Source organism: Phyllostomus hastatus, unplaced genomic scaffold (assembly GCF_019186645.2).
Source record: "Phyllostomus hastatus isolate PE091 unplaced genomic scaffold, TTU_PhHast_1.1 phas_scaffold_501, whole genome shotgun sequence".
Classification (NCBI taxonomy): Eukaryota; Metazoa; Chordata; class Mammalia; order Chiroptera; family Phyllostomidae; genus Phyllostomus; species Phyllostomus hastatus.
In genome coordinates this window covers 10,022,881-10,047,344 of record NW_025334033.1, presented here as the reverse complement: position 1 = coordinate 10,047,344, position 24,464 = coordinate 10,022,881, and the positions used below count along the sequence as shown (strand labels likewise).

Genomic DNA, 24,464 nt, shown 5'->3' with positions numbered 1-24,464 from the left:
CGAGTGCAAGTGTAAGCACGGGTGCACCTGTGTGTGTGCATACAGATGCGCGTATATGCATGTATGTGTGTACTGGGGGGCAGGGTGGGGGCTGGGGTGCAGGGAGGGTGCGAAGATAAGCCTGAGTCTGGGGAAGTTGGCAGGGGCAGCCATGTCGAGTGGGTGGGACTCCTTCCTGAGGGCAGATGGGAGCCGTTAAAGGCTCTTCAACTGGGGAGTGACATGGTCAGATCCAAAAAGATGCCTCTGGTTTCTCTTGAGCGAAGAGATTCGGGTAGGGCAAGACAGAAGACAAGGCGCCCAGTGGGAAAGGAGGCAGCAGAGGTGAAGGAGGCCAGCATCAAGGCAGAGCCAATGACAGTCAGTGGCAGTGAGGAGATATGGGGGGCTGGAGGGGTCAAAGGAGCTGAAGCGGCTCGATGCAGGAGTCAAGGACAATACTTGGTGTCTGGCCTGAACAGCTGAGTTGACATTGAAAAGTAGCAGATTAGGCATGGAGGGGATGATGGGGGTGATGAGGTCTTTTTTTTTCCCATTGTGTTTGGTGTTGGTCATTCTTTGTGTCTGGATTAAATGATGATTATGACCTGTAAAGGACAGTGTTGCCTCAACTTTATTCAGCAGGAGGAGGGCTGTGAATGCCTATTCACTGAGTGGTAAGCCCTCAAAGATTAACCGGACACTGGGGGAAAATCAGGAGCTAGGGATACCTGTGATGCAATCTGCGGTTACTAACTCTGACAAAGTTCTCAGGGTAGTGACGATGCAGGAACTCATCAGTCCAGGGGTACATCTCTGGTTCCACTCTCACAGGGCATCACTAGTGACAACTCCAAACTAGTTTGCACCAGTCCTATCAGTGCAGGACGCCCATGCCCACAGCAGCGTTGCCACCCAGAGAACTCTCTGACACTGAAAACCATTGCCTTTTCTCATTTCCTATATATCTGGTGTGAACCCTGGGAATTGGCCCAGCAGGTTGCCAGGGGAGTGACCGGGGCAGTCATGGCATCCCTTCCTCCCCCTCCCAGGTGGAATGGAAGTGGGGAGCCAGGCTGGGTTGCTATTTTTCACCCTATGACTTCTGGTGCTCCCACCAAAAGACCTAGGAGGACTTTTTCCACTTTGGGAGGGCCTACTGGGATGACAGCTTCTGTCCCTTCTCCAGACCACAGCCAGCATCAGCTCACTTGGGTTGTTCATTTCAAATTAAAAAAAAAAAAAGCATGTGGCTTCTGATGTGAGGGTTTGTTGGGTCACATAACGCATGCTGGAAGACCAGCGTAGGCATGAAGAACCCAGCATTGCAGCTGAGATGTTTAGTCATGTGTTGGTGGTGATTCCTCCTCCTAGATCCTGCTGAATAGTGTGTTCTTCCCAAGCACTTTCCCACGGGGGCCCTCTGGGCTGACTGACAACAGACTGAGTCCCTTCTAATCCTTGCTTCTCCTCAGCCCAGAGGAAGGGCTGAGACCTACTTTTGTTTCCCTGGTGCCTTGGGTGAATGGAAGAGGTAACTGGGTTACTGGACTCTTTGGGGCTGGTCCTCCAGATCTTTCCCTGGCAGAGAGAAAACTGTGCACCATGCCCTTGTCCCAGACCAGAGAGCCAGGGTGCTTCTGATAAGAGCCAGAAGGCAACTGTGTCTGTGAGAACAGTCAGTGAGACCTGGGTTCCCCTCTGTGAAACCCCTAGCCTGCAGTCTGTGACCTTCTCAGGGTTCTGGGACAAAAGTCTCTGCAGAGTCAGACTCATGAGTCAGGGGGAAGGGGGGACTCGAAGCTGAGACAAGGCCTTCTTGCTCTGGAAGTGACTTGCCTGAAGTTCCTTCCCTTCTGACTCCACACTCTCTCCAGTCTGGACCTGGGCTGACAACTTGCTCTTTCCCCCGTTTGTCTTTATTGGACAGTGAGCCAGACAGACTGCTATGTGAGCCTCTCCCTGCCCACCGCTTCTCACGAGAAGCTGAGGACTAGGACCATCTCCAACTGCCCAAACCCAGAGTGGAACGAAAGCTTCAGTTTCCAGATCCAGAGCCAAGTGAAGGTGAGATGGAGAAACTGCCCCCACCTGCCCGGGGGGCATTTCCATTCCCCTCCTTGCAAGTTCATCCTTCTCTTTGTCCACATGTCCTTCTTATGCCCATTTGTCTTTCCTTCTGCCTGCTTGACCTGTGGTCTCACCCACCCACTCCCTTCAGCCCGTCTCTTAGTTGTCCCTCTCTGCATCTGCCTATCCTCCCGCCTTCTTTCCCATCTCTCTTGTCCTTCTACCTGATTGTTTCTGGAACTGGGTGTCTCCTGCCTCCAAACAGAGAGTTTCCAGCACCTTCCAAAACACACTCCAAGCAGGAGAAGACACCAAAGGGAAGAACCATCCTATTCACTAGGTCCAAGGCCAGCCTAATTCTAGGCAGAGGGCTTTCTCTATGTTAATCTTTTTAGATTGCTCTATTATTCCTAATTCTTTGGGTGTGTGTTCTTCCATTTGTTGATCTACTTAATGGTGTTGGTCCTATTCAGAGATGTGGGGACTCTGAGTCAAGTTTGCATCTCCTTGAGCACACGAAGTTGTGACAGCCTCAGCAGAGTGCTCCTTGAGAGAAACTTGGCCTCATCATGGAGGCATCAACCAGCCTTGGGACATTTGAGACTTGGGAGCTCTCTCCAGCTTACTGGTTTCATACATTAGACATGCTTCTCTCTTTCTGTTTCATGCCAAGTACTTTTTATATTTATTGCTTTAAAAATATTTATCATACACATGGTTCTGGTGAAAGAAGGGGATTTTGATGTGGGCTCACCTGGCCATCTTGAAATTAGAATTGGAGCTTCCTTTGTCTAAAGACCTAGGGGGCTCCTGGGTTGGTTCTGGGTCATACCTGGGTTTCCAGTAATTACAAGGTCAACAGATCTCACTCAGCTGCCAGAGCTCAGAACCACCTCAGGTGTTCTAAGTACAAATAGGGACCAAAGAGGCAAACCCAGTCCCAACCCGCATCCCCCAGGATCCTTAGAACAAGGGACCTCAGAGGTTAACCCGTGTCACCTGAGACCATTGACCTCAGAGTTCAGTCAGATGACAGAGTAGGTGCTCAATTCTTGACATGCTGCCTTGGGACCATCTTTAAGACCTCATTGGAGCCAATGAGCCAAAGGATGGAGTTCCTGACCCCAGCCCCATCAAGTGTCAGAATGCCTATAACCTTTGGCACGTCACTCCCCTGGCGTGTTCAGATGCTAGCTCCCCTGATCTGGGCTTTCTAACACCACAGGAGCTCTGTGGCCCCCAGCTCTGAGGCCCCAGAGCTGAACACATTCCATATCTTGGCAGGAATCTTGCTTGCTCTGCCCTTCTTCCCTTCCCTCAGGTAAAATGAAGTCCCAGACATTTCACAGGCCCCTGCCAAGCTTGCCAAATGCTCCAACAGGGGAGTCAGAGCAGAGGGCAGGAAGGCTTCAGAGAACTGGAAAGGGTGGAGTAGACACTTTCCTCTGTAAACTCATTTCCCTACAAATGCCTCCCACACCTGAGCAGGGACCTTTGTGCTGGTCTCTGATCCTCAGACCCACCTCCTTGGTAGGACTGAGGTCAACGGGAACAGGTCAACAGGTCCATGCAAACTTTGTGAACACACTTGTGCCCTGCCGCCTCTCCTAGAACGTGCTAGAGCTGAGCGTCTGTGATGAAGACACAACAACACCAGATGACCATCTCTTGACAGTTCTCTATGACCTCACCAAGCTCTGCTTCAGGAAGAAGACCCATGTGAAGTTCCCACTCAACCCGGAGGTGGGTGTGGCTGCCAAGCCCCTCAGCCTCCTGCCTCATGAGGAGCTGCTGGTCATTCCCATGATGCCTTTCCACAGGCTTCCTCTCTGTGTAACAGCCAAGTCAGGGGAAGACGACTGCTGATCCAAACCCCAGTGCTAGAGCTTACTAGCACTATGACCTTGTGGGAATTATTTAATTCCTCTGAGTTCTTTTTCCTTCTCTCTACAATGGTGATGTTAGTACCTATCACACAGAGACAATGTGAGACTTAAGTGGGGAACTGTGACTAAGGCACCTTGCACTGTTCACAGTACTAAGTGGAGATGCAGTAAGTGTTGATTGCCTTTGTTCCTTCCCTCAGAGTCCTGTTGCCAGGATAGCCTGAGGGGACAGAGGACAGATGACAGTGAAGGAGGGCAAATCTGCAAATCAGAGAGAGTCAGAGCTGGGAAGGACCAGGAAGTTATACAATAGATTCGACCACTCAACAAATACTTGAACGCCCACTATGGGCCAGGCACTGGGGACACGTCAGGGTCGGAGTGTCCCTGCCCTCACCTGGATTACATTTCAGTGGGGAAATTAAGGTCCAGCGAGTCCCAACTTGCCTGAAGTTGCACAGCAGGAAGTGTAAAGGAATAGGCAGGGAAGGGGCCCCCTCCCTTCGGTGTTGAACTTTCCAGGGGCAGCATCACAGCTCTCCCTGCCCCCTGCACAGCCCTTCGGGAAGGCAGGAGAGAGATGTGAAGTAGAGCAATGGGGATACAAGATGAAAGGGAAATATTCTGGGGCAGAAGAGTTTGAATGCTGGGGCTGGGGGTCATCTCCATACCCTGACCCTCCCCTGGGTGGTCAGTGATGTTCTTGAAGTCAAAGACTTAGGGACAGCAGGAGGCAGAGGGGACAACCAGAGCCAGGAGCAGCTGCCCCCACTCCATATCAGCAAGACAGCTTCATGGGAAGGCCGGGCAGCTCACGGAGGCTCCTGGGGCTGCTCACAGCTCACAGCGCCCTCCCTTCCTCCTCCTGTAGGGCATAGAGGAGCTGGAGGTGGAGTTCCTGCTGGATAAGAGGTGAGTAGGCCCCAGCCCCTGACCCTGAGGGGGGGTCCCCAAGGGTCCTAACCCCCCCAAGTTGCTTTTCAGAGCCTGGCTTACATGTTTGCATCTTCCCCTCTTCCATTCTCCCCCCGTTCTCGCCTCAGACTCCTCACTGTGTGTTAGAATCCTTGGGAGCTTCTAAATACCCAGATGCCTGGGCCCCACCCCTACTCACCCTGTTCTGCTGACATCAGGCTGAGAAACAGGTCAGGACCAAGGGGTCTCCTCCTTGACCCAGGACTGTTAGACCGAACTCCCCCAAACCTTGGCTTAGAGCAGAGGCTGGCCCCTGGCCCCCTCTGCAGCCAACTCTGGGACCCAGTCACAGAGGGTCTCTGACACAACAGATGAAGATATTCCCCATCATGTTCAATGAGAAGAATGACCCAGGGTTCTGGAGGTCTGGCTGAAAGTGGAATTGGGTCAAGAGCTGGAGGATGAGAAGGACAAGAGGACAGAGAGAGAAGGAAGAGCAGGGGCAGTGAGAAAGGGCAGCAGGTCCCTGCCTGGGGGACGAGCCTGCCCCAGGACAGCTGGCTGCTCCCCTCCTCAGAGCCCTGGCAGAGCTGAGATCCCTGGATATCAGCCAGGGACAGAGGACAAGAGGAATGAGCTAGAACAGGGGGCTTGTCACAGTCCCCTCAGAGAGGGCCCAGGGCCCTCGGAACTGCAGTAGGTCTCCAGATAATGTCTCAGCGTCATTTGTCATTTTGTTATAATGATAAGGTGATATAGAACCTGAACTCTTGTTTACTTCCATCAGCTTATGTTGAAATTGGTTTTGTTACAGTCTTTCACCACAGTCCCACGAACCTAAAGGGGACATTAAGTGAGGAATTGCCGTATTTGAGGCGCCTCATTTCCCGTCAACAGCTGATTGACAACTTAAAAATCAGCACTGTTTCACACTAGAGAAAATCTGGGCTCTCTTCTCCAGGTCTTAACCTGACAGGAATTTTAGGGGAGGAAATCCTTGGCTGAATTAGAAAGGAGCTTGCAAAATAAAATAGGCCAAAATTGGTACTAAGAGTTGATCTGGAGACATGGTCATCTTGGGCTCAGGCGTACTGCTAAGGGTAACCTTCTTGTTCACCAGGCCCTTCTGCCTGTTTGTTAAACGTACAAACGAAGCAAAGCACAGAACGGAGAATGGGTCGGCTTCTCTGCCAGCACTCTTTACGTCTGCTCTAGGGGGTGGTCCCGCCTTTTCTCGCTGCCTGTTTATGCTCATAACTCTGCATTTGATCTGGTTGGACATAAAGAACAGTTATTCTTTAAAGAAAAAAAGAACAGGGGGTGGATCTTCTTCTACCCCTCTAACCTGTAAATCTATTTTTTCCTGGAAATTCTACTTAAAATGCATGTCAGTTTTCTCCTTGACAATCTACGAAGCTAAGGTTTCAGAAGCCAATATTTTTCATGAGGACCAGGAAGGCTCTACTATCTCAACATGGACCTTATTTAGACCTTGTGTCACTTCTGTGAGAGATCAGTCGGGGATGACGTCGCTGACCGGGAGTTCTCGTTTTGTTTTTCAGGCCCTCTCCCCCCGAGGCCCTCATCACCAATGGCGTGCTGGTGGTAATTGTCCTTCCAGGTTCCTATAGTCCCAGAGGCCACGGGTGGCTGCTGCTCTCTGGGGCCCACACTGTGGGAGAGAACCCTGGGCCCAGCTTGGGCCCTGGCCCCTGGCTCGCTCAGAGTCTAGCTAACTGAAGCCAGCCCATGGGGGCAAGGGCAGAGGTGGGGCTGCGGCTGGGCCCCCCTAGCCCAGCAGCCCATATCCCACACCGGGACCCCTCCTCCTTCCGGGGGAGCTCCCTGATAAAAGTGCCAGCGAGGAGGCAGGCTCCTCCCAGAATCCATCGCAGTCCCATTTCCCCCAACCCCGATCTCCGCAGGCACAAGCTTAGTGTTAAAAAGATTTCCCAATTCAGCTGTAGACACAGCCATTTTAATTAGATGCATCTAATACCCCAGGATTCAAGATCTCTCCCCACAAAACCAGTCTTTGGGAGTTTGTGGGGAAGGAACTGGACCTGCCCCTGCTTCTGGGGAAGGCCACGTCACGGGCTGTCAAAGCCCGGGGTGGCAGTTCCCTCAGGTCCCACCCCAAACCTGCAGCCGAGAATGAGGCCCCTGGTGAAGGGTGACCGTATGCCCTAGATTTTCCGGTAGAGCTTCATTTTCAAATATGTGATCTCTGGATAAGAAGACGGCAGGACTTGGTTGGGTTCAGAAGGTGTGGTCACCCACCCAGGCTTCCTCCCCGGTCAGGCCACTCGGAGCAGGGGACAGCGTGTGCTTGGGATGACCCTCGCTTCTTCGTTGCAGGCTCGACAAGTCTCCCGCCTGGAGGTTCATGCAGAGTCCAGAAGGCAGAGGAAGAACAGGAAAAGTAGGTCCCCTGACTTCCTCTGCCTGCTGTGGGCGGGGGTGGGGGGAGGAGGGGGAGAGGGCTGCTGCCCAACCAGCCAGCGCCAGACTGGCTGCTCCAGGGCTGCCATGGGCTCAGTGGGGACCAAGGACTTGGCAGGAAATGCTTTGGGATCAACTCACCCTCAGGGGCTGTGACCCCTGTCTCCCCATTCCCCACCCCTCTGTAAGGGGCATGCTCTCCCAGGCCCCTACATGACCCTCAGAGCTCCCCAGGCCTGACAAGCACCCTGGGTCAGGGGACAGTGCGCAGTGCTGTCCACATTGGTCTGCACTGTACGCCTGCCACGCCAGGGGTTCGCTGGATCTGGTGCAGTGGTCAGCACCGGGATGGGTGGACACTGACACCACCCAGGGCCCCTCTAGCTGTGCCCCTTCTTCCGGCCAGATGACAGTTCAGAGCTTAGCATTTGGTAGCTGGCAGGGACCTAAGAGATCCACAAACATGAGACTCCCCTGTTCACTGCTCCGTCCCCTGCCACCTGTGCAAGGACTTCCAGCCCGTCCCAGGAGAGGGGAGCAGCATGGCCCCACAGGCCTGGGTGAGGGAGGCAGGAAGAGGCCACAGCCCACAACTGGTGGTGTGGTGAGGGCTGCTCTTGGCACAGTATGAGGGGACTTTGAGGCGCCTCCTGGACAAGCAGAGCCTAGGAGGGCTCAGCATCTCAGAGGGCTTTCTGGGGGCCTCACTCATCAGCATCACATGCAAGCCTTATTAAAATGCAGATTCCTGGGCTGGCCCTGTCCTACAGAATGAAACTCTCTGGGGCATTTTAACCAGTGCCCCCCGTAACTCAAAACCCCTGCCCTAGGCACCTCCAGCTATGCTTTTTACAGGGACCAAGTTGGGTTGGGGGAAGTGAGAGGCATTTGGGGGTGGGGAGTCTCAACCTTCTTGCCACCTCTTCCAGGGAAGGACCTCCTGGTGACAGTGACCGAGTCCTTCGAGCACACTCAGCGCATCTCTCAGTGTCTGGAGCCCAGCTGCACAAACCTGGCCTCCTTCCACTACCCCAAGTATTTCCAGTCCCAGCTGCACGTGGACATGCCCAGAAGCCAATGGAGCTGTGGGGTACAAGGCGGCATCTGGGGGTGGCACGGGGGACTGGGGCAGGCGGGCTGCCAGAAGAGCCCCCACCCCCACTTACAGAACCACCCCCTCCCTTCCAGCTTTGCTGCTGTGGCGCACACAAGAACGGCCCTGTCAGCCAGCCCCTGGGTTGCCTCAGCGATGGCCAGGCGATGACCATGCCCCTGGTGAGGGCTTGGGCCTGGGCAGGGGCCCCTGGAGCTCCTGTGGCAGGGGGATGGGGAGAGCCTGGGGGGCACGTGGGAGAAGGTGACTCACGGGTCTCTTAGGTAGGACAGAGGAGTCCTGTGGGGTAAGCAACACCGAGATGCAGTGCAGAGCCAAAGAGAGGGCATGGAGGCCAAGTTAAGGATGATGGGGAGGGCACTTCCAGAAGAGGGAGTGGGGATGGAGCTTGTGTGTGCACATGTGTGTGCATGCCTGTGTGCATGTGTGTATGCATGTGTACACATGTGCATGTGTGTGTGTGCGTGTGTGCTGAGTTAAGTCAGGGAGCGAACAGTGTGATAAGTCTGCACTACTTTGGTTGGGATCTCATGGCTCTGAATTGTCATCCCTGACAAGATTTTCATCTTTTGTGTCCCAGGGAGAGAACTGTGAATTACACATGAAGTCTATAGCCTGGTAAAGTACCATCTTTCTGTCTTGTCTCTCCGCTTCGTTGGTCTCAGGGGTGTGGTAGCATCTTGGTGGGCATTTCCCTGGTGGCTAATGATGTTGACGCCTTTTCATGGGCTGACTGGCCGTTCGTATATGTTCTTTGGAGAACTGTTTATCCAAATCCTTTGCCTGTTTTTAAAGCAGGTAATTTGCCTTCTATTTCAAGTTGTAAGAGTTTTTTCTATATCCTGATTGCAAATACCTGGTCAGATATATGATTTGTGAATATTTTCTTTGATTCTGGTGGTTATCTTTTTACATTCTTGATTATATTCTTTGAAGCACAGACATTTTAAATTTTGGTGAATTCCAGTTTATCTATATTTTTTTCTTGCATTGCTTTTTCTTTTGGTGTCATGTCTAAGAAACTATTGCCTACTCCAAAGTCATAAAACTTTACTCCCATGTGTTCTTCCAAAGGCTTGTGGTTCCTCTCCTGTTTCGGTCTGTGACTGATTTTGAGTGAGTCTTCACACACTGTTATATTATCCATTCCTTGTTGAGGTCAAGGAAAGAGCTACTTCCTCACAGCTGTGTCTGCAGGCCTGTGGCAGACACGGAGAGATGTGAAGGAAGAGCTCCCAGCCCCTGCCATCAAAGAGTCGCGACCTTGTCAGTGACTCAGGTCATTAACTAAGACTGAGGTTGAAAACTGTCAAGGTTCTTTCGCCTGGAAGTCCCTGAGGGGCTGGGCCTTGGAGAGGCAAGGGATGCAGGTGGTCGGAGAGAGGAAGCTTCCATGAAGGCAGGGACCTGTGCAAAGGCTGAGAACCGAAAGTGCTTCTGAGCTCTGAGAGCTGATGAGCCCTCCCGGGAAGGAGCAGGGTCACACAGGGTCCTGGGTGCCAGGCCGGCACTGGTTCGGGGCAGGGATGTGATGCACGGAGGGCGAGTGCTGGGCGCACTGTGGCAGCTCCTGCCCCACCTGCCTTGCAGACCTGGCGGATGACATGGTGAGATGAGGGAGGTGACAGGGTTTTGTCAACTGCACAAACACACAGGATGATAATTATTCCTGGAGCAGGAAGACCTTAAGGAAGAAGGTGAGCTCCATATGAACAGGGCCATGTTTATCCAGCTCAGAAAAGCCCTTACTCTAGAGCCTTATCTGGAGAGATTGCCAGAAGGGTCTCAGTGCCCCTTGACAGCCATGTCTGGCCCAGTCTGCAGAAAGTGACTTCTGGACCTTGCAGATCTTGCTGAGGAGGCAGAGGGCTCACCGAGTCCCTAAATTTGTTGAGTACCTGTTTACAGCGCACCAGCTAAGGTTTAGGGGACTTCACATGTGTTATCTCATTAAGTCCCAAAGACAGTGCTGGGACTTAAGCACTCTTAGCTCCATTTTCCAGATGAGAAGGCAGAGAGCCCAAAGCCACACCTTCTCCACAGAAGTGGAGTCTACAGGCCTGCTCAGCCAAGGTCCTCTGTCCCCACAGCCCCCAGACACTGGACGTGCGGCTGGGCTACAGCCTGTGCTCACAGGAGCTGGAGTTCCTGCAGAAGCGGAAGGTGGTGGTGGCTGAGGCGCTGAAGCAGGTGTTGCAGCTGGAGGAGGACCTGCAGATGGACGAGGTGGGTGAGCAGGGGTCGGCAGCCCAATCTCAGTGCCTGCCCTGAACGTGTCCTTCCAGCACTACCCCCTGACGTCTGCCCACTCATCCTTCCCTGCCCAGGCCGGCCTCGGCCCTGCCTTTCCTGGTTGCTCTTAGTGCTAAGGTTCCAGGTAAGCGCTGTGCTGGGCAGGGTTCAGCTGTGCTCACAAGGGGAGGGGAGAGCAGAGTAGAGAGAGAAAGGAAGGAGCATTAAGAGATCCTGAGGTGACAGAATGGCCTCTCCCAGCCAGGAAAACTCGAATCTCTACCTCCTCCCATACCGCACACCTCCACCCAAAGGACGCTGGGATGGACCTTCATCCTTCAGTTTTCCCTCCCCGCAAAGTATGCGCACATACACACACCCAGAAAGAACAGCAGGTGGCAGCTGGAGCAAAGCCTCTTCCACTCGCATGGCCAGCTTTCCCGTGGAGCAGACAGTGGTGTCTTTGTTAGACCGTCTGCCACCTCCCAGTGTGGACTGAGCCCACAGTCCCCTGGTCAGCAGGTCAGCCCTCAGGGAGTCCGCCTTCTGAGGCCGACATAGGTGTGGATGGACCTTGTGTCTGAGGAGGGCTTGCACTGGGGTGTTAGCCAAAGGAAAACAAAGTAAATCTTGGCAAAGAGCCCCCTCCTCCCACCTTTAGGGCAACAGGCCAAGGCCATATATAGTAAACCCATGTCGGTTCAGAGGTAACAACCCTGCGGCTTCCCACTTCAGAAACTCCTCCTGCTCTTACGCAGAGGGTACCCGCTGGGCATTGTGCCATGCACCAGACCTGATGCCCTCACACCAAATCCTCCTATAGGAGACCATCAGTTTGCAGCCTTTAAGGAGTTGTATACAAGCTGGGTTATTGAGCAAGACACCGGCCCCTTGCACCTTCATTTCAGCATGCAGTAACTGGGGGCTACACTAACAGTGCTAAGAACTCTTCCAGCCACGAGCTCCTGGTTCGCCAAGCCCGTGCAAGGCTTCAGAGCCCTTCACTGATGCCCACTATTGGGTTTGGAGCTCAAGTCGCTCAGTGCCCCACTCTCTGCTCTGTGTTGCCTGCTCTCCCTCCTCCACCATCCTTCTCAGCTCCCATCTGTCCCTCCAAGGCGTCTCCACGCAGCATTGCCTGAACAGTCTGCCTCTCTGTCCCCCCCAGGTGCCACTCATAGCCATCATGGCCACTGGGGGTGGAACAAGATCCATGACCGCCATGTATGGCCACCTGCTGGGGCTGCAGAAGCTGAACCTCCTGAATTGTGCCAGCTACATTACGGGCCTGTCAGGGGCCACCTGGTAAGGGACTGGGGGCTACTCTCTGGTGGAGCCCAGAGCCAACAGCAAAAGGGTGGGCTTGGAGTCTCCGGTGAAGTTCTCTCCGCCCCTTGTTAGAGTGACTCATGAATCCTGGGCAGCTCCACCACTCACAGCTGTGTGACCTTGGGCCTGCAGCTCAACCTCTCTGAGCCTCAGTTTCTGTACCTGCAAAGTGGGGATAGTAATAGTACTATCTCATGAGGCTCTTGGAGAGGCTCTCCCTGTACTGGATACATGAGAGACACTATACACACCACACATGTGGGTCATTACTGGCATTACTGTTTCCCTGGGACTGCGCAGGGACCTGGGAGCATGGTGGCCAACTACACATAAACCCCTGGTCCCACTGATCCCGTCCTGCTGGGGAGAAGCAGCTGCCCTCTCTCCTGCAGTGGGAAGGTGCCAAGTCCCCTAGGATAGGTGGCGCTGGCCCAGCTGCCCTGGCCGCCCACAGTCCAGCCTGCCGCCCATCCCTGCCCGCTCCTTCTGCCCTGCAGGCTCCCTCAGGCCCCCACTTTCTCACTCTGCTGAGGAGCAGGGAGAGTGAGGACTTGGCTCCCCTAGTGAGACCAGTGTGAGTTCGGCTTCTCTGCAGGAGCCACCACGCCCAGGTCCCACAGTCCTGGTAGGGCCCCACAGATCAGAAGGGAAAAAAAATGAACTCCTAGGTTGAAAATATTTTAATAAAAAGTATTACTACATTTGTCTTTATGCCATAGGTATAAAACTAAATTTTTAATATTTTTATGGTGAGAGGGGCCACCAAAGTCATAATGCAGCCCTGGCCCAGGGTGGCCGGGGCCCTCCGACCACCCACAGCAGACAGGTGTCTCGTTCTGTCCGGGGCCAGTGGGCCTCTGAGCCCCCAGGTCCAAGCTGTGGCCCCCATCCTGGAGGGATTCCGCGTGTCTGTCATTTGGGTGAGTGGATGTGCACTGACCCCGGGAAAACTAAGGACTCCTGGCGCATCGGGGCCCTGAGTCTTCAGCCCAGGTGGGACAGAGAAGGGAGGGCTGACAACGAGCAGCGCTGCCTCTGCACCAAGCACTGGGGTGACTGTCTCCAGTGGACCACCGCATCTCTTTTTCACAAGAAAGCGATGAGGGAGATGTGGTCATTCTGCTCATTTGATAGCTGGAGAAACATAGGGATTGCCCGGGCCACTCAGCTAATGAGTGGTATCGCTAGGATTTGAACCCAGGCTGCCAGAGCCCAGGGCCCAGGTTTTTAAGCTTCCTATCGAATGGCTGCCCGTGAGTAGTCGGGGAAGGAGGTAACCTGCTTCTGTGGTGGAGAGGGGCACCAGGCCTAGGAAAGAAGTGGGAAAGATTCTCTTAAAACCAATTATTTGTAACAGTTTTGAAAGTTTTTTAAAAATATGAAAGCAACCAAGTGAAACTTCTGGAGGGCAAGGTGCTTTTTGTGGAAGAAATCTCCTGACCGACCACCACCTCCCCGGACCAGAAACAAGTCCCAGGAAGGAAGAGCCCACTGTTCGGACAGCTGCAGCCACGGCCCCCCGTGGGTGGGCTCCCAGCTGCTGTCCTGGCATAGACAGAAGGCGGGGTCTGGGCCCAGAGGAGCCAAACAGGGACAGATACCCAGAGCCAGGGATCCCCATGTTTGTTGTACTCCTCCCCACCGCCCACATGTAAGTTTAGAAGAAGGGGAAACAGATCTTCGGCCAGCACAACAATTATGGGCATTAGTGCGGCAGAGAGGAAACGGTCCAGGGGGTGGAATCGGCCAAGTCTGGGTTCAGATGGCAGCTCCACCGCTCCACGGCCCGGCAGCCACTCTGCACCGGGTGCTGTCAGACCACACTGCATTGCGTGAGCTGATGTAATCTTCACAACAACTCGGTGAGATAAGAGGTACAATTATCATAACTCTCCCCTTTCCACAGATGGGGAAACTGAAGTGAGGAGTGGTTAAGTAACTTGCCCCAGATGACACAGCTCGTGAGTGGTAGGAGCTGGATTTGAACACAGGAAGATCTGAGTCCAGAATCCTCACTCTTAAGCAACACACTTTTAATACCTGGCACACAACAAGCAATCTAGGAGTGGTAGCAATTGTGAATCCGAGTAAAAACGTTCACCCCCTTTCCTCCAGGCTCCTGCCCCGGCAGGCCGTGGTTTCCCACGAGCTGCCCACTTTCTCTCCTGCCCAGACCTGGGGTTGGCCGGGGCAGGTGCAGCTCTACCAGCCATGCCTGTCTTTCCCCAGGACCATGGCTACCTTGTACAGTGACCCTGACTGGTCCTCCAAAAACCTGGAGGCTGCCATCCTCGAGGCCCGGAGGCACGTGGTCAAGGACAAGATGCCCGCCCTATTCCCAGACCAGCTCCTCAGATACAAGAAGGAGCTCCGGCAGCGCACCCAGGAAGGCTACAAGGTCACCTTTACAGACTTCTGGGGCCTGCTGATCGAGGCCTGTCTGGGGGATGAGGTAGGTACCCAGCTTTTCCTGGACTGCACCCTGACCGGCCCGCTGTCCAGCTCTCTTCCTCACCAGGGTGTCTGGCAGCAGGAGGGCGTTACGGTAGACCTGCAGACGCATCTCCGCACTGTGAGAGGGGTGAGGCGCCCAAGTGTGTGAAGGAGGAGGATGGGGGGACTGTCTTCCCACATCCCTTTAGAGTATGACTGAGGCCCACTTGTTGGGGGTGGCTTAGGTGCAGCCCTGCAGAGGGCTAGCCTGTCCTCTGAGAGCCACACCAAGACACGGAGGAGAGAAAACTGGGAGGGAGCAGGAAAGGCTGGGGCCCTCAGCCTGTGATACACGTCTGACCCCTAGTGGAGGAGAGAGGGGAGAAAGGCTGGGTGGAAGCACCCTAAACTGCTGTGTGTGGTCTAGAAGTTTCAGCAAGGCCTTCGAGAGTCCTCCAGCCAAGCTGGCCATCAGAGAGGAGCCCAATGGGCCTGCCCCACTCAGACGTGGGCTGGGAGCCGCCCACGGGAAGTGCGGCCTCTGCACAAACAGCATGGATTTCAGAGCTCAGCAGCAGGGACCCTCACTCAGTGATACTCCCTGGAGTTGGAAGTCACCACACAGAGGATGGGCCCAGTGAGGTTCCTTCCTGCGCTGAGACTCAGTGATCCAAGCAATAAAGATGTGCCCAGGCTGTGTTGAGACCCAGCTGCCATTTGGGACACGCTGGAGGAGTAGGGCCTACGGGAGGCCATGGTCCTGGCTGTCGGTCAGGGTGAGCTCCGCTGACACCTGGATCCTCTGGCTGCACAGGCTCCTTTGGCTGTTGTTTAGCCCCAAAGCAGAACTTCTGTACAGGCCTGTGGCTGTCTGCCCCACTCCCAAAGGTGTCTGAAGAGTTCTGATTTCAAATCAGAAGTTTCCAGAAGAAGGAAGCTTCTGGGAACTTGGCAACATGCAAAGCAGATAAGAAAAGTGGAGCTGCTCCAGTTTGAGCGGGTGGAGGAGGAGGATGGGGAGGAAGAGAGGCTGAGGCTGCCTCTCCCACCCCTGTCTCTTCATTCTCTGGCTCCCAAGACACGGGAGAACCCTGGGGCCTTGAGGGGCAGCTCTAAACTACAGATTCAGTCCCACCCCGTCCACACGTCCGGGGACGTGAACAGTCCCAGGATGACTGTCCTTCTACTGGCACATTGTGGAGCAGGTCTAATAGGCATCGACCAGGCCCCACACAGCAGCCTGGTGGGCTCAGGGGGTCCGGACTGCCCTGGTTCTGCGCTGCCCTGGGTCTGCTTATCCGTTTGTTTTCCTTAACCCTTTTGTTTCCCCTCAGAGAAATGAATGCAAACTGTCAGAGCAGCGTGCTGCTTTGAGCCAGGGCCAGAACCCCCTGCCCATCTACCTCACCATCAATGTCAAGGACGATGTAAGCAACCAGGATTTCAGAGGTAACACTGACAACTAGCAATTTACAAGAGGGTCCTTTTTCAGCAGGCAAAGGCACCCTGCATCCAGCACACACAGGGCCCCACACCTTTGCCAACCTCCACACCAAAAGGTGCTCCTGACAGCTGAAGAAATCGACCTTGTAGCCCTTTTCTGCCCTGGGGCATGGATGTGGGGGGAGTGGGAACGTAACAGGGTCCCCTGGTTTCCCAAGGTGGCCTTGATGGAATATGGGGACATAAAGGCGATGAGGGAAAGGACCCTAGATATTTCTTAAGCTTTCCAGAGGGAGCGACTCTAGAGACCTGCCCTGCTTTGGGGTCAGTCCTTATTTATCTAGTTTTAAGAAGCAAAGGAGCCCTGCCGGTTGTCCCGCCCTCAGAAGCTGGCCACGGCGCCCCCATGTGTCCTGTGAGGGAACTGCGGTCTCACTGGGTCTTCCGGAGGCGGGGCTCAGTTTCAGGTGGCCACGAGGGAGGGCGTGGCTGTAGCACCTGCGACTGATACCATCCTGTCCTGCTGTTTGTGCAGAGTGGTGCGAGTTTTCCCCATACGAGGTGGGCCTGCAGAAGTATGGGGCCTTCGTCCCCACCGAGCTCTTCGGCTCTGAGTTCTTCATGGGACGGCTGATGCGGAGGATCCCAGAGTCTCGGATGTGCTACATGCTAGGTGACTCCCGGCTGGGCGAGTTCCCTGGGAACCCTGCCCCATGCTGGGCAGGGGCCGCCTCTGAGTTAGAGAATGACAGGGAGGCTTGCTCTGTTCTTCCGGGAATTGTCCCAGTTGACACTGGGAATGGCAAGCTAAGATGGAAGCTTCTGGAACTCCCACCCTTTTCCCCTCTGACTCCAAAGCAGCATGCCCACTTCCAGGGGCCAGACTAGCTCCTCCAAGAGGCCAGAGGGGACTGCAGGGTGAAAGCAGAGTTCCTGGGAAGCCTGGCGCAGCTCCCAGCCCTGTGCTCCCTGGTCCTCCAGAGCCAGGTGCGCTGTGAGCACGAGCCTGCCGACAATGTCCACTCGTTTAACTCTCCCGTCAGGGTCTGAACTTCATCTACCAAAGGGCAACCTCAGAAAACAGACCCATTTTGACACCCTCACCACACTTATGCCCTTATTTAAACTACTTGTCTGTACCCCCCTCTTTTCCATCCATCCCAATACAGCTGGGCCCAGAAGTCCAAATCAAGCCCCATTTCTGCTGTGAAGCCCCCAGCCCATGGCGGCCTCTCCTTCTTCTGAGCACCTATGCTACTGGGCATCTTCAGAGACCTGTATCTAAGACTTGCCCTTGAACTCTCTGAGCCTCAGTTTTCTCATTTGTCAATTGGACTTGAGTAAAACCTGTCTGATGAGGATCCAAATGGATCAGTGTATGTGAAAGTTTTCATGGATATTATTATCAATGTGTTGCATTTAAAAATCATGATCATAAGAGACAGCATTACACTCACCAAGTGCTCACCATGTGCCAGGCACTGTTCTGAGCCATTGTATTCACTGATACAAGGTTGGGTTTTTGGACTTGGACTTGAAGCCAGCCTGCACCTGCCAGAATTAAGTCTCTGTGGGGCCTGTGCTTTACACACCTTCACATCCTCTCCCGGCTCAGAGAGGAGGGTGGAGAACAGCCGAGAGCTGGGGCTATCAGTCATCTGGGCTGAGCTGCACCCGTGGGAAGAGGGATATCAAAGTCTACCGCACCCTCTGGGCAGCCTGCTGTGGGGAGAGAGAGAGCCAAGGCCAAAGCAGAGCCAGTCAGTGTGCGGGTGGGTCTGGGGGCTCTCGGCCAGAGCTGCTCACGGCTGGCCCCGTCCCTAGGTTTGTGGAGCAGTATCTTCTCTGTGAACCTGCTCGATGCCTGGAATTTTGCCCGATCCTCAGAAGAGTTTTTCCACAGGTGGACAAGGGAGAAAGTTCAAGACATCGGTGGGTGACACACGGGCTTTCCCTCTCGGATGGGTGATGAGAGGGGGGTCGAGAGTGGTGGATCACACGCCGAGGGCCGGTCCCGCTGTCATGTGTTTCGGTACCACCTCTGTGGCCCACAGACACGGGAAGGCAGCTCGGGCCAGAGGGTCTTCCCTGCCCAGAGGAGAGGTTAATTGTAGGTGAAGACACATGTGCCGAGGCCCAGCCACAAGCCCCAGGGGGGCTGCTCTAGGTGGCCTGGGGAGAGGATTCATTGTGCAGTAAGTGTGGCAGGGCTGTGCAGTGCCCAGGACAGCTGAAGAGGGTATGGGCCTATGAGCACAGTTAGAGGTTGCTCATCTAAGCCATCCTCTCTGGCACCCCTCCTGGCTTGTCACCCCTCCCCGCACCCCAGCCCCTGTTCTCTGTCTCTGACCTGGGTGCTCCCACGCCAATGCCAGGGCATCGAGAGCTAGGCGAGGAAGATGTGAATGGCATATCTCACCCCTGGGTGCTGGGATACCATGCAGGGCTCCCCCTGAGCAGTCTGGGACCCCAACTCTTGTGACCTGCTCTCCATCCCACTCTCCCCTGCAGAAGATGAACCGCTCCTTCCTGAAATCCCCAAATGTGATGCCAACGCCCTGGACACCTCTGTGGTGATCCCTGGGTCGTGGCTGTCCAACACTTTCCGCCACATCCTCACCTATCGGTCCTTTGCGTCTGAGTTCCACAACTTCCTGTTGGGGCTGCAGCTGCACACCGACTACCTCCAGAATGGCCAGTTCTCCAAGTGGAAAGGTACCCTACCTGGTTTCTACTTGCAGCCTGCCTCTGTGCGGAGGAAAGAAAAGTAGATGTCGAGGCTGCCATGGAAATAGTGTGGTGGACTCCTCCCCTGGTGTATTCTTGGGTGGAGTCTTGGAGGGTGGGCAGAGCGATACACATATTTAGTTCATTGAATCTGTACAACAACTCTATACAGAATCTGTACAATAATCTTGGCAGGTAGAAGTTGGCCCGTGTTACGGATGGGGAAATGTGGGCCTGGGCTTTCTGCAGTTGTGCTGCAGGGGCACCTTTTCATGTGAATGGTGCCACCTTGAGTTGGGGAGGGACGACCCAACTCAATGTCTGGGCAGCAAGGGCCACTGGCTCTGGGTTCCAAGTTTGTGCCAATTTATAGGACAGTCATACACCCCTGCTACTCCACAAGCCCTGTGGCTGAGTCGAGGGGTTTTCTGTGCATATTCCATAAAAGATTTGATAAAACCCCAAGATAATGCACTTGTTCATCAGCCCACCCAGAGGGGCCTGACTCACTTGGGCATCTGGAACAGAGGTGGGGGGCTGGAGGTCCAGGGTGAGGTGAGTGAGCTCTGGTCAGGGCACTCCATCTTTACCAGGCACCTCTGACCACCTGCGGAGCTCAGGGCACCAGGGTGTGGTGGTAACTGCAAGCCTTGGATTTCAGACACTGTGCTTGACAGCTTCCCGAACCAGCTGACACAGTCCATGAACCACTTGTGTCTGCTGGACACCGCATTCTTCATCAACTCCAGCTACCCACCCCTCCTCAGGGAGGAGAGAAAAGCCGACCTCATCATTCACCTCAATTATAGTGCCGGGTCCCAGACAAAGGCAAGTGTGGCAATAAAAGGCTCTCCTCTTCTGAGACAGGCCACTGACTGAGTACCACAAACTGGGAGATAGGAGAAGGTGCGTCCCCTACAGGCTCCAAGATTTAGCATCAGAGAAACTCAAGCATCCATGCATGCTATGAGGGAGCCATCCAAACCTAGGTAGGGGGCAGCCAGCTGGCCTTCATGTACAGTGGGGCCTGGGGTTTGGGAGGACTCAATGAGCTAATTCCAATTCTTGATTCTGAATGTTTGCCATATTTGGCAATACTTCAGCTACAAAAACGGGTGTTTTTTAAAATAACCATAATCGAGCCCAGTCAATTCTAGTTTTATACCACTTCAAGAGCTTGTAATGTTCTGTTTCCAAAATAATCAGACTTTCCACCTCTCCCAGGGAATAAGACTCTTCATGTAATTATACTAAAGAACCAGGACCAGAGGTTTTTATTTATTTACTTTGGAAATGTTCTGGCCTTTTAAGGAAAAGAAGCTGATTTTTGGTCTACTTTAATACAGTCCTATCCTGAAGCAGGAGAAGGAAAGCGTAGATGGATGATAGGATGTCAGTGATAATGACCTAAGTTTGTAAATGAGTGATGGCGTCCTTTCCTGCACATGGTCTCACTGGATCCTCATGATAACCAGCTCTTTGAGGTAGACAGCACAACTGCTGTTATCCCCACATTGTAGCAGAGGAAACTGAGGCACAGAGAGGGTAAGAGGCTTGCTTAAAATCACACAGCTAGTAAGCGTGAAACAGGGGGCAGACTAAGGGACTTCGGACCCTCTAAGTCCAGTGTTCTTTCTGTTACGTTTATAAAAATACCCCTTCAGAGTCCTTTGCAGCCCTGTGACACTTTGTCAGTTCCAAAGCCCATGCACGTACCCCAGAAGCCTGCCAGCCGTGGCTGTACGTGGCTCAGCTCCAGTCGCCCTCGGGCGGCCACCCACATCAACCCAGGTCTGTGTTTGGGTGAAGCTTCATCAAAAGGGTTTCTGTCCTTTCTCCCTGGGGAAGGAGCTCGCAGTTGGACACACACCAATCCTACTGCCCAGACCCTTTGCCCTGACCTGACTTTGTTCTAAAAATAGCACAAATAGGCCAAGCAGTTGTTAGCTGGGGAAATGAGGAAGCTGGGTCTCAGACCACTGTGTTTCCCATTTGCCCCCACCCCTCCTAATGCTCAAACATGTTCTCCTGTGATATTCTAGCCAATGAAACAAACCTGTGAGTACTGCAACGTGCAGAACATCCCCTTCCCTGATTACAACTTGCAAGTGGAGGGGAACAGTAATCTCAAGGAATGCTGCCTGATGGAGAACTCCCAGGAACCTGATGCCCCCATTGTGCTTTTCTTCCCACTCATCAATGACACCTTCCAAAAGTACAAGGCGCCAGGTAAGCTGCCCCTGAGCTCTGTTCCCACTGCCCACTAACCAGCATTGGACTGAGAGCTCCTGTCTTTAACTTATGCCATCTTCTAATAGCACAAATGGGAAGCCTGGCTTAGCTCCAGTCTGAGCCAACCGTGGTTTGGCAAGAAAGACAAGACCCCCACACCTCCATGTGCTGGAAGTGTCAAACTCTGCTCTCAGACTCAGTCACTCAACATTTATTGACATCCAGCTATGCTCTTGGCACTGCGCTGGTGCTAGGGCAATCCTAAAATGGGCAAACTGCGTCCCTGCCCTAGGAGTCTGGAAGTGTGTACTGGAAGTGCATGTGTGTACCTCTGTATGTGTGCATATCTTCATGCAAGTGTGTGCAAGGTGGGCAGGGGGAGTGGTAGGACACAAGTCATTACAACCTAACATAGTAAGAGTCCATAGCGAGTTCTTCTGCTGCCTGCAGGTGTGGAGAGAAGCCCTGAGGAGCTGGAGCAAGGCCAGGTTAATATTTATGGCCCCAAAACTCCCTATGCCACCAAGGAGCTGACATACACGGAGGAAGCCTTTGACAAGCTGGTGAATCTCTGCGAGTACAACATCCTGAACAACAAGGACAAGCTCCTTCAGGCCTTGCGGATGGCAGTGGAAAAGAAGAAACTACAGAAGAGCCAGTGTCCCTCAGTCCCAGGGAGCCCGGCCAATCCTGCATCTGCTTTTACCATCCCCAGCGAGGAACCCGTCGGGGCTGCCCAGCCTGCGCAGGCGGCTCTGCTCTCTGGCAAGGGGTGCAGGCAGGCTGGCCTGGGCTCTCTATCAAAAAAATAAAAATTTTAAAAAGTTGAGGGAGACAGACAGAGAGAGAAAGAGACCGTAGGAAAATAACAAGGCATGTATTGGGGTTTTATACCCACCGCAATTTAAAAAATTCTGTCCCTACAGGGAAAGGAGTCCACTAGCCACGGGCTCCTACACAGGCCTATGGTGTGGAGGATAAAGGTGATGCCTGAGGAGGAGGCTGGTTCCCCCAGAAACCTCAGACTCAGAGCCAGAGCTCAGAGCCCTCCCCTGTCTGCTCTGCTCTGCCTCCTGGCACAGACGACCTCGGGGAATGCACTCCGCTGCATTCTCTGGGAAAACACTTTTTAAATTTTAAGACAATTATATTCTTGTGAATTTTATAGGCAATTATATTTTATTTTTATGAATCAAGATATTAATAGCACGATACTAGAAGATCTAGGTAGAACGCTGGAGACAGCTGTTCTCTTCAACAACAAAGCCAAACAGGTGACAGGGTTTCAGCCACTGAGAGCCCGAGGACTGCTGACTCCCGCGATCCTGCGCGGCGGCCCCAGCTGAGCATTCAACTCCAACAAAATGCCAGACAAAGCCCAAGTCTGCAACTCAGATTCATGGAACAGGAAACAGTGATGCAGCTCAAGGGTGTCTAGGCAGGTAAATGGATCCAGGCGTCAGGTGGGTGATGCTGCCCAGCCCTGTACGCTCCAAGAAGCCGGCACCCACTGACCAACCTGCTCCAGGAGCACTTCTCAATTCTCTTTGCACCCTCCCTTCTGTTTTCCAGAGGGGATTATTTATTTCTAAATGGGATTCCTCTTATTTATCACATAAACATCATGGCCAGCACATCCCAGCTCTTGGCAAGTCACCCCGAGAGAAGGAAACAAGGAAGGATCTACCCAGGAAGGACTAGGTTAGCCCTGAGGAAAGAGGCCATCCTTGGAGGTCATTTCCAGGTGAATCTCTGGGGAAGCCCTGAGACACAGAAATCAAATCAAAATACCCAGGTCCCTCATCAGGCCGAAACTTAAAAATATGTAACCTGAGCCACGGAGATGCCCAGCCATGGAGGGTGTGACCAGACAGGCGTGTGGTCTGCACGAAGCTCGGCAAACCTGGAAGACGTGTTGCTCTTTCTGGACCACAATGCTCTCTGGTTGTTAGGAGACAAGTGGTAGCAGGTACCCAAAGTGTAGAAAATTTGGCCTCCAGTTTATATCCTTGCTACTCAAAGTGTGGTGGGGAACTGGTTAGAAATCCTGAATGTCAGGCCCCACCCCCGCCTCACTGAATCAGTCTGCCTTCTAAGGCGATTCCCGCCTCCCCCTCTGATGCCCAGATGCCCACCCCCAGGTGATGGGTGTGTGTATTAAAATGTGAGAGGTGTGGATTTATGCCATACTTTCCCATAAGCCTGAAAAACATAAGCAGTTGGCTCCCCTGAGCCACTGATAAGCTAGGCTCTGGGACCTGCAAAACAGGTCCCCATCCAGATAACGCTGTCCCGGGAGGCCACCCCTTCCCTCCACCAGAGCTGTCTCCACTTTGACATCTTTTTCTTCCATCTGCAATGAACGGGATCTCCTTCAATTATCAGAGCAAGCCACACAGCAAGACCTGTTTGCTGTCAGGTGTGGGCAGCCCTGCCTTGGGTTCAACAAAGTATGTAGAGCGACATTTCTAAAACCATTGTATTATTTGAGCACGAAATAAAATGGCCATGTAGGTAAATGCTGTTGACTCATCTGCTTTCATATCTGATGCTGTAAAACATGCATACTCCTGCCCTCGTTCCTGCCTGGCCACTGCCAGAGGCATCTGAAGGACATTTCCATCCCATCCCATCCCTCCTTTCCTGGACAGCTCTCTTTTCTCCTGCAGGGGCCCCTACCTTTTTGTGGTGGGGTGCTCCTCTTTTTATTAAGCCTTGTCAGCAAACAGCGCAGCACCCCCTCCTGCTGACCCATGCTGTTTGAAGCTCCGAGGGTTTTCAGGAAGTGCCGGTGGGGAGGAAGGAAGGGCGGCCCACACCAGCTAAGCACTTACTTAGTGCCCAGTGGTCGTGGTCAGTAAACAGCCTCTGCCTTCCAGGAACTTAGATTCGGGTTGAGGGGGGAAACATGAAAAGATTTTTATTTTGATTTGACAAGTTAAACGGTGACTTGGCTTCTAAAACAAAGCTGGTGACGTCACAGAGCAGGAAAATGAGTAGGGGCCGCACAAGGGATAAGGACAGAGTGTCATCAGTCCTGAGATGGGCAAGGGCAGTGTCTCGGAGAGGCCAGGGAGGCTCCCTCCCCGGGCTCCCTGCTCTCTGCCTGTAACAGGATTAAACAGAAAAGTTCAATAAAATCCCCATCTCCCTCACTGTGCCTCCTCCTGTCTCCTTTTTCCTTCCCAGGAGGGCGGCCAGCATACCCCACTGCCAGGCAGCCCAGTCACCCTGGCCCACAGCAGATGTGTTCTGCTCCTGCATCCTCATGAACACACTTCTCCCCAAGGTCACCAGGGTCCTCCCAGTTTCCAGATACACTGAGTCAAATGGCAGTGGCCCTTTACAGGCCTCATCTTACTTGACCTCAGCAGCTGGCACAGCTAACCACTCCCTCCTCCCTAAAACCCTCCCTTCCCGTGACTTCCTTGCCAACAGCAGTGCAATTCACTTCTGCTTGCAAATACTTACTGCCTTCATGCTAGTGCCAGTCCCTGTTGTAGGCACTGGGACAATAAAAAGGATTAGCAATTGACCCCATACTTCAAGGAGCTTCCTTCTGATCCCTTGCAGGTGGTGCACATGGAAACAGAGCCTTGCAGTACAGAGAAAAGTTCCGTATCAGCTGTGTATTCGAGGGGCATCATTAGGGGCTGCCAGCC

The 24,464-nt window shown here is 53.6% G+C and overlaps 1 protein-coding gene across 1 annotated transcript in view; it reads left to right on the top strand.

Moving 5' to 3' along the window:
* The window catches only part of PLA2G4E (phospholipase A2 group IVE), a 32,474-nt gene extending 9,177 nt beyond the window's left edge, over positions 1 to 23,297 (top strand). The window contains exons 3-20 of the mRNA XM_045823326.1: positions 1,910 to 2,046; positions 3,661 to 3,792; positions 4,807 to 4,847; positions 6,413 to 6,455; positions 7,209 to 7,272; positions 8,222 to 8,382; positions 8,481 to 8,567; positions 8,987 to 9,024; positions 10,497 to 10,632; positions 11,807 to 11,943; positions 14,197 to 14,419; positions 15,735 to 15,849; positions 16,379 to 16,516; positions 17,668 to 17,775; positions 18,355 to 18,558; positions 19,232 to 19,398; positions 20,613 to 20,799; positions 21,253 to 23,297. Coding sequence (XP_045679282.1) covers positions 1,910 to 2,046; positions 3,661 to 3,792; positions 4,807 to 4,847; positions 6,413 to 6,455; positions 7,209 to 7,272; positions 8,222 to 8,382; positions 8,481 to 8,567; positions 8,987 to 9,024; positions 10,497 to 10,632; positions 11,807 to 11,943; positions 14,197 to 14,419; positions 15,735 to 15,849; positions 16,379 to 16,516; positions 17,668 to 17,775; positions 18,355 to 18,558; positions 19,232 to 19,398; positions 20,613 to 20,799; positions 21,253 to 21,614 — 2,480 coding nt within the window. The 3' untranslated portion in view covers positions 21,615 to 23,297. The remainder of the gene's footprint in view (positions 1 to 1,909; positions 2,047 to 3,660; positions 3,793 to 4,806; positions 4,848 to 6,412; positions 6,456 to 7,208; positions 7,273 to 8,221; positions 8,383 to 8,480; positions 8,568 to 8,986; positions 9,025 to 10,496; positions 10,633 to 11,806; positions 11,944 to 14,196; positions 14,420 to 15,734; positions 15,850 to 16,378; positions 16,517 to 17,667; positions 17,776 to 18,354; positions 18,559 to 19,231; positions 19,399 to 20,612; positions 20,800 to 21,252) is intronic.
* Positions 23,298 to 24,464: the final 1,167 nt, after the last annotated feature.